This window comes from Fundulus heteroclitus, unplaced genomic scaffold (assembly GCF_011125445.2).
Source record: "Fundulus heteroclitus isolate FHET01 unplaced genomic scaffold, MU-UCD_Fhet_4.1 scaffold_513, whole genome shotgun sequence".
Lineage (NCBI taxonomy): Eukaryota > Metazoa > Chordata > Actinopteri > Cyprinodontiformes > Fundulidae > Fundulus > Fundulus heteroclitus.
In genome coordinates, this window is record NW_023396938.1 from 77,980 (window position 1) to 87,489 (window position 9,510).

General features: G+C 41.9%; 1 protein-coding gene across 1 annotated transcript in view; it reads left to right on the top strand.

The window, feature by feature from the left end:
- LOC118560921 (reelin-like) overlaps positions 1-9,204 on the top strand; it is a gene marked incomplete at its 3' end in the record, with an annotated part of 83,890 nt that extends 74,686 nt beyond the window's left edge. Inside the window, exons 5-6 of the mRNA XM_036132477.1 lie at positions 8,996-9,028; positions 9,126-9,204. Coding sequence (XP_035988370.1) covers positions 8,996-9,028; positions 9,126-9,204 — 112 coding nt within the window. The remainder of the gene's footprint in view (positions 1-8,995; positions 9,029-9,125) is intronic.
- Between the last annotated feature and the right edge of the window lie 306 nt (positions 9,205-9,510).

The following is a 9,510-nucleotide window of genomic DNA, read 5'->3' on the forward strand; positions in this document are numbered from 1 at the left end:
CAGTAGGTCATCAGAAACGTTTCAGAATAAAACACGCTGGACACCGAGCGCTGAAATTCACACTGCAAAAACGGATCTAAAAATAAGTAAAATGTTCTTAAAGTTAATGTATTTATCCTTGATTTGAGCAGGTAAATAAGATTATCTGCCAATGGAATGAGTATTTTGATCCCTAAAATAAGATAATCAGACATCCTGCACTTGAAATAAGATGATGGAGAGGAGTTGTTCCTATTTTAAGTGCAAAAATCTTATTCTATTGGCAAATCATCTTATTTACCTGCTCAAGTCAAGGACAAATACACTCATTTTAAGAACATTTAACTTATTTTTAGTTCCGTTTTTGCAGTGCATTATTTGGTGTCGTTTGAAAGAGATGAGGCTCAGAGCCCTGGTAGCCTCGCTCGAGCAACGGAGAGACGGAAAGACGAGAAGGGTTTTCTCCTTTTGTCTCCTTGCCGGAGAGCTCATCCTCTCACCGCCCCTGACACACTGCCCCAGTCTACCCTCGCTGCGCAGGAAACGTCTGCAGCCAACAACAGTCATTTAGCGGTAAAGTGCCAAGGCCCTGAAGCGTCAGCGCTAAACACACAGCCACTGGCCGCAGACGAGCTGGAAGGCAGAGATTTAGTCCTTACAAGACCTTGGTTGAGGCAAACTGGGAAGAGGACAGAGGAGGCGGGAGTGTGGGTAATGTAATACCCGGATATAATAAGTGCGGAGCGAGGTGAGTTAGGATTAAAGTGGTGACAGTGATAAGGGATCCAAAAGAGGAAGGTATCTGAGTACTGCAGACTATAAATTACAGAACGGACTACTGACGGGGCTGTTTCATTAAATAGAAAGGATATAAGGACAAGTATTACGGAATGAAGAGATAGTACTGATGAGCAGTTTGACAGTCATGAATTATACATGATTTAACTTAGATATTTTAATTCATGGTCATTAACCTAAACAATGAGAGGAGCAGTAGACGTTAATGGACTTTAGTTTGGGGTGCCGTATTATTCCAGGATAGCTGAGATTTAAGGTGAAATCAACACACGTGTGTCAAGAGAAAGACACCCCAGCATCTCATCAGGGTGGGAATACCCATGGAGACAGCTGCTGGACTTTTAGCCAAAGGCTTCTCCAGCTTTGGACGAGATGGGAAACATCTTCAAGAAACAACAGGCAAAGTCCCGTCGCCTTCCATTTAAGCGTTTAGCTCTTCCAGAACACTCTTCCTTAAAGGCCAAAGTTCTAAACTAACTTAAGGAAAAAAACTAATAGTTGTCCAATCAACAGATTCTCCAAACTAATCTGTGGATATCTGGAGCTCCTCCTGAGTTACTACTCAGCATCTTTAAATGTTTCTCTAATTATTGCTTTCATTGCCCCGTCTTCAGTTTAGTTGGCCAGCCGCACCTTGGTAGGTTTGCAATTCTGCTATAGATGTTTAATCTCCAGATGATTAGATGTATAGTACTATGTCTCATATTCAACATTTGGGATTTTGTCTAATACCCAAACCCTGTTTTAAAACTTTTTTTTACAACTGTACCCCTGCTATGTTTCGTGGTTTATAAAAGGCCGTTAAATAATATTCTCTAACAAACCTTCAGAGAGCAGCTGCATTTGTACTAAGATTAAGCTATCCAATTTACTAGGGAATTGGTTGATTTGGATTTCAGTGAGGGTATTTACAGTGACCATTCACATAAGAAATTATAATTTATCCGAGATGTAGCCATTTATTTAAAAGAATACGGAGGAAAGTCCCTCGATGAAGCCTTGTCTCCTCTGGGAGGATTGTGCACAAGTTTGAGGCGCGTTTAGTCTCGTGCGTGTCGAGGGTTTCTAATGAGGAAAGAAACAGTTGGGGGCGGGGCTTACAGTTCAAACTAAGCTTTTTGTTTGCATAGTTCCTTTAATGCACAATCTTTAAAATATGAAGTAGACTTAACAATTGCTCTTGCATTGTCAAACTTTTGTTTTGTTTGTGCAATATAATGGTGTGGACAAGCAAACTAAACCAAGTCAGAAAAAACATATTAAACTATTGATACATTTTCTTTCTCTTAGCAAAGGCTAACTTACCAGTCGATTGCACATGGAAATTCCTCCTATGTTATCAGATCTACCTTCATAAAATCTGCTGCCAGGGAGCAAAGAGGATCCAGGCAAATTTAGGAATTAACTTCGAACGTTAACGTGATATGAGGGTTCACGCCACTTGGGAAGTTTAAATGCTTAAGACTCAAGCTTTTAAGAGCAAAAGAAACGGGAGTTAAGTTAATCTAGGTTATGATCCATGGAAGAGAGGGAGGGAAGGTAGAATAGGGAGCACAAAGGATTGAGACATGGAAGGAGAGGGCCCAAGTAAAAGGAAAAAAAATGGGTAGATTTGCAAGGGGACTGTGGCAGGGAGGTGAAGCTGATGATGATACAGTCATAAAGTATGACTAAGATGAATCAAAAATCCTAATTCAAATGTAAATTTTATGGATGAAATAAGATATAAAGTTGCACTGGATCAAGTGCCATGCAACATTTTGGTTATCCACAACATAAAGCTCCTGAAAAACCTCCAAAGACATGAGCAGGGCGCTGTGCGTGTGTGTGTGTGTGTGTGCGTGTGTGTGGGTGCACATTGCACAAGTGTGTAAAATAATCTGCAGCAGTTTGGGGGCTTCCTGACACCAGACATGCTCCCCCTTGCTCACACCTCCTTTCTGCTGTGCCAGCACACTTCTTCACCTCTTCCCTACAATCTGCCAGCAAAATCTTCCATCTCCTCTGCCAACATCCCTCTTAGCTTGTTTAGATCTGAACCCTAATAACCCACGCTGAAATTTCCATATTGTGTTTTTACAAAATAAAAGTGGATGTAATGTGTCTGTTGAATCATATTAGAAAAAAGCACCCAGTGATTTTTTTTTTTTGGGTTAAGCTGTTTTATAGCATGACACGAAAAGCAGTAGCTTTAAATAAGTACGACTGAGCAAAAGTTTGTTCTTAGTTATTAAGTTGCTGCAAAAACACCAGTTCTGCCTAAAAGTCTGCATTGATAGCAAAAGTCTTGATGGAATTAGTCAAGAGCATCAGGAATTATGGCACAGAGTTGGGTAAAAAAGGGTGGAGCCCTTGGACGTGTTGAATTGCGCTGTGTGCCGTCCATCACTTCTGTGTCCTGACAGTGGGGCTAACAATCCAGAGCTTTCTGCCCAGCATCCCCAGCTTCTCTCATTTCCACTGAGAGTATAAATCAGATCTTTATGGGCCCGGTCGAGCGTTCTGTGGCCCAGATGGATTATTAAAGGGACATATAACTCAAAGAGGCCACCAGTCCCTGAGGGACGCCTGATCACAGCGCAGCAGAGAGGGGACGGGTGGCCTGCCCCTCTCCCACCTCCTCACCACCCACCCACCCAGTCTGCCAGCCAGCCTGCTCTCCTGGCTGAATGCCATCCCTCACTGCTCCCTCGCAAGAAATCTTAAGACCTTGGTAGTCTGATTGTCTTTTCCTCCAGAGTCTTGGATATCTCTCGCAATAATTCCCTTTTTTTTCAGCATCGATGCATGTTTTTCCTGACATTTGACTTCTCATCTTTTGTCATTTTGGCTTTTATAGGTCTTTGTTAAACTTGTATTTATTTTCTGACAAATGTCAAATTCTTTCTTTATTTGGATCTGATTTTCCAGGGGATCAACATAAACAACAAAATGCGCGACAATAACAAATACAGAAAAAACAACAACACAGAAATAAGTTATGGGGCAAAACCAAAACAAGATATATTGTTATGAAAGATGTTTTTCTTCTACCTGTAACAATACGTTACATTTAGGTAAGCATACCATACTATAATAGAATTAAAATACATTTACTGTACATCCAAAAAGAGAAATACAATAAGCTGTATGCACAAAACATATATGATATTGAATTTTATAATGAATTTAATCTCTGCTGAAACTCAGTAATCCCATCCCAAAAAAGTTTTAGACAACAGTCAGGGATTAGGGTTTTAGGTTATAGTGTCATAAGGTGCTGTATCTCATAGGCACTGTCAGCAAAACTCCAGCAGTCATGCACGTCGATAATAGGAAAACACTGTCTCTGTTGAGTTGCACAAATATCTCATACTAGTATTATTAGCCAAGAAAATGTTTAATGTTTGCAAGATGACAAACTGGTAATCTGGAAAAAAGAACAAGACAAAATATGATCAAAACAGTCTTTCTAGGCCCAGATGATCAGGTTGGACCGTATAGGTGGCACATCTCTTGGTTAAATGAAAGCTGCACACATGTTCGATGGGGCATTTAGATGATCGACATCAAATGTCTCTGTTCTTTACAGTCAAGAGGAGAAGACACCGTGAAGGCAAAACCTTTGAATGCCAACCCCTCAGTTTTACCAAGGAAGAGATGTTCACCCACACCTCTGCATGAGGCCTCAGCAAATCATCCAAGGGCCTTGATCCATGAAAATAACATATGTAATATTATGTGCAGATGAAAATAATTATAATATTTTTTTGAAACAGCATTTCTTTTTCAGATTTATTCATTTATTATAATAACAATGATAATAGTAATAATGTATTTTATTTGAAAGCGCCTTTCAGTGCTCCCAAGGGCCCAGTATATAAGCCATAAATCATGAAAGCAACAACACACATTAAAAGGTTTCAATGAACACAATTACAGTGAAAATGCATTCTTAAATGTGTTTTAGAGTTCAGACTTACGGGAGAAAGCTTTTGCTCCCCATGGTGCTGAGACAGGCAGGAGGAACAGGAAGGTAAAAGGAAGGGGAGGATCCCAGGGTGCGGGGAGGGATAGCGACGTGAAGGAGATCAGAAAAGGGATGGGGGGTAGAAGGCCATAAATATGTACATAAAGATTTTGAATTGTATTCTGAATTTAACCGGGAGCCAGAGGAGCTGCTGCAGGGCTGGGGTCATGCGATGAAATAAAGGGATTTTGGAAATAATGCGAGCAGCTGAATTTTAAACCACTTGAAGCTTATTGCACAATATTACAGTCCATAATAAAAGCTACAACTTAGCGCTAAAAAAAGGATTTCGTAAGCTTTCCCAATCAGACCCGCAAGTGTCGCCGTGATTCCATTTTAAGGTCACAGCCCTGCTTTTAACTTTGGGTCAAAGCCTCGTTTGTGTTCAGTGGAATTAAGTATTTACAATGTGACCGTGGGAAGCCATTCTTTAAGTCTCTGTAGACAAACAAAACTGCATCCTGCACCCTGGTGAGTCCATAATTGCAACCACCAGTTGCACCGCAGCGAGGCAACTTCAAATGCAGTCCACGTCTTCGAGAATGCGAGTCAGACGAAGGGAAAACGAGCAAAACGAGTCCGCGAGGAGCGGGGGTGCAGTTCAGAGCGTGCATAGAGAAGTGGAAGGGGAAGAGATTAGAGTTGAATGAAGGGGCGAAGATTTAAGATGACTTGTGCCCCGTGCTCTTTGTGCCAACATGTTCGAATCTGCCAAAAGCTTATGCTCATTTGTCCCCAGTTGTCGCGCTCCGATCCTGCTCGTCAGCACCCGTCTGATTTGAGCCGTCGCATATTTCAGTCGAGTGTCCCTTGTGTTTATTTAGCCGTTCTTATTATTTTTTTTTGCGCATTAATACGTGCTCGTACAGAGGCGACTGGTTCCAGCCGCGTAACCCAAAGCTTTCTAAGAACCGTGTGCTTTCCCCATGCACGCTCGCGTGTTTAAGCCCTGGCCAAGAAGATACAGGCATTAGCAGAGATGAGCTGCTAATAGACGAGGCGGTAATTGAAGTCTTTAGGAAAGTGAGAGGGGATTAATCCGAGCGAAATGAGCACCACTGTCTGCTCCTGATGCGCAGAGGGTGAGGCGGGGAAAGCAGAAGAAGTGTGATAGAGAGACGGCGTGCAGAGAGTGATGAAGCGTAGAAAAGAAAACTGTAAATGAGGGCCCTTTTTGGAAACTTGGGGAGGGGGGGGGGGGATTATCCTAAAAAAAAAAAAAAAAATCTGCTGGGCCATTCTCCAGTCGGACGGTCTATCTTGTTAAAAAACAAGCCAAAGAAGGCCACAGAGGGCAGAACTATCAAACAATGTGTACACGTCTCGTGTTTTACAGCTGAGTAACAACAGCGTTTGTTTTGAACAAGAAACATTTGAGGACTGCGCGCGCTGGGACTGATGGCTACTGTCAACATATCCTGAATCAGCAAACACTGTTGGATTAGAGGGGTGAGGACTAAAGATGGAGACAAAGAGCACAGGCTCTTTGATCTGGGCTCCATCGCCGCGCGGCGTTCCAGCGAGGGATCTGGGCTTTACGGGCTGCTGGAGGAGCAGCCAGTGAACCAGCCAGCTCTGTAATACAGCCACTAAAACTTTAGAATCCAAAGTCAGCAGAAAACTTTTCCACCTAGGCAGAAATTTTAAATCCATCCTAAAAAAAAAGCATTTGCGGCAATGAGAAATGAGGGTAGCTAACGAAAGCAAAGCTCCGGCTCAGATGAGGACATTTGCGGACCATTATGAAAGGAGACGGCCATTTTTGATAATCCCTCCTGCTATATTCAGGTTCAGTTGTTTAAAAGGGGGCTTTGGGTAGGCTTTCCTTAAAATTGTAAAAAGGTCTTTAAGTGGCTGAGTTAAACTTTGGAACGAATCCTTGCAGTGTTATCTGAGTGCGTCTCACTAGGGAGAGTACGGGAACAACATCTAGGGAAGAGAGTTGTGGGCAGATTAATTCTTTTTATAAAGTCAGAAGCAGGGCTGGAGTAATAAGACTAGAGTAGAAGAGAAAATATCAAGTACTAAAAATAAAATTAGAACTCATCTGGTCATTAACCAGATAACTAGTCAAACCAAAAGCCACATTTTAATAATTTCTACAACCAATTTTAACAGGATTAACTTTAAGGCATCAGTCCGGGATCTTAATAGTGTTTGGCTGTAGGTCTGACGCAGTGTACTGTGTGAAGTTTTCATATTTTATGTTGTTAAGTAATTTATCCTTATAACCATTTGGAAATTGCAAGTCAACGAGTATCAGAAAGCAGCACAGCGCAGCTATGGGGGATTTTTAGTTTTAGTTTACTTTTGCAATCTATAGAACAAAAAGTTGAATTTGGATGACAAATGTCCAACTTGATATGTTGTGACGTGTAAGTCAATAAGTTTGGTTTTGGTATCTCTGGGTTGAACTCTGCGTTTTGGCACGTTGTTTGTTTTGCTCTCTAGGTTTTTCTTGCCACTCAGTTGTGTTTCGTTATGTTCAGTCTCAGATATTGTTCCTCAAACTATCTGGTGTTAGTGTTATTGCTACCATCATACAAAAAAAGGGAAATGGAAAAAATGTTCCTGTAAATATGTGTACAGACATCGTTCTACTAATAGGGAAGGCATGGTTGGATTGATGGGAAATAAGCATTGCATCTGGATACTCTGACTGCTAGAAGTTCATTAGAGTGAGAGCTTGCAGAAAAAAAAAACGGTCTCTGCTGTGGCTGGTTTTTGTAACTAGTGCCCTGCAGCGCCAACCTGTGGGTAAAAGTCTTAACAGTTTGTGTGCAGGATGTGTGGGGTCTGCAGAAGTGCTAGCTGCCCTTTTCCTGACCCTAAACCTGCACAAGTCCTGGATCGAGGGGAAGTCAGCCCATGATACTCTCTTCAGACTTAATTGTTTGCTGTAGTTTTGACCTGTTCTGTTTCATGGATGAGCCAAACCAAGCGGTGATGGCCGTGCACAAACCACAGCCGTGCAGAAGATGACCAGCAGCTGCTGTGTGGGTTTGCTGCAGGAAGTCCAGGCCTTCCTGCTCAACGATGTCTATGTGCGATGACCAATCTCAGGTCCAGAGAAAGGGTGGGTCACAGAAACCAGAACTGATCCACAGCAGACAGTGTTGTTCTCAGTCTGGGTTCGGACCAATGGCAGTGTCCATGGATAGAGTCCATCTAGATGCTTTGCTCTTTCAAGTCAAGCATTTTGGACAGCTGTGTCGTGTGATATGTGCACTTACACAAATGAAATCGATATTGGAGAACCAGTGGATGGCCGATTTTTGGACCACCACCACTTTACACCTACCTGCCAACTCAATTCTGTGACTGCCAGCCTCGGCTACATTTAGCAGTGCTCTCCAGCGATCAGCACCTGAGAAAAGTTTTTGCATTGTTTTTCTCTTAGAATTAATTTTATCTTTCCTGCATATGAGGCTTGAACCTGTATGGCTTTCCTGGCACACTCCTGATGAATAATGTCTTTTGTGTCCTCTAAACTCTAAATACATTCTGTAAATATTCTTGTTTCTTTTTCTGAAGTCTAAACCTTTACTGTTGACTACCCAATCCAAAATTTCCAGCCCAAAAAAAACATTGTAAATGTTTTCCTTTTGTCCTTAAATCTCAAATTAGATGTTTTTCTACAAAGTATAATTGAGTTTGAATGATTTTTCTAACTCTCAGCTGATTCATTAAGATCTAAACTCTGAGCCCCCACCCGCCCCTGTCTGTCGGTCTCTCCCCGTCCCCTGGGAGAGATTGATGGCTGAATGTGTTTGCTGGGCAGCGGCCACAGATCACGGCACGCATTCGCCTCTGGAGAGGATGATGGTTAATTGCCATTGAACCATTAATCATAGCAGCCAGTCCTTTCATTGCTGAAAGGAATTAACATCAGTAGCTAGGATACTCGGGGGAAACACAGAAAAACTTTGTTTTACTCAGATATGATGTCAGATTGGCTACTTTTTTTCGTGTTTCTCACATCCTGAAAGAGTACAGTTAAAAGTTGCAAACTGGGTAAATATAGATTGGCTGTGTGTGCTGGGATACATATTTGCATGGAAGCATTTGTGTTTGTACATGTACTTTCCAGCTTTGCTTGTGTCCACGTGCAGCAACTATCTGTAAGTTATGCCCAGAAATGACATTAGGCTTCACTCGTTGATGCATGGTGTGACGATGACTTGCCTAACAGCTCTTATCTGTTTTCAGCTCCGACCGAGTCCCCTCTGCAACCCAATCTCGGTGAGTCTAAATTTCATTACATGTCGTAATGAATGTTTTTCAGTACTTTACTGCAGTAGATATAACTGTTAGCATATTGTGTATCGTATGTTTATAGTGGAGCTCCATGCAAAACATGCTGTGCTACGAGACGACTTTGACTCAAACATCCCAGGAGAGTTAGACCCTAACATATGGTAGGTGAAAAGGCTTCAGTTCCTCTTGCAGTCTCAAAGGCCACTTGTGTTTTCCAGGTACACTTAGTCATATGTAGCAAAGGTTTAGTCATCTGTAGCCTACCAGTTTTTAAGGGATCCTCAAGTTTTTTTTTGTGGCAACTGTAAGAAGACCAGAATATTGTGGCTGTAGGGAATGAGCATGGCAGCTATTTACAGTGCTTGCAAAAGTATTCAAACATTTTGGACTTTTCCACTTTTTGTCACATTGCAGATGCAAACATTAATGTATTACAATTAGGGCTGGACGATGATCAGTAACAATAT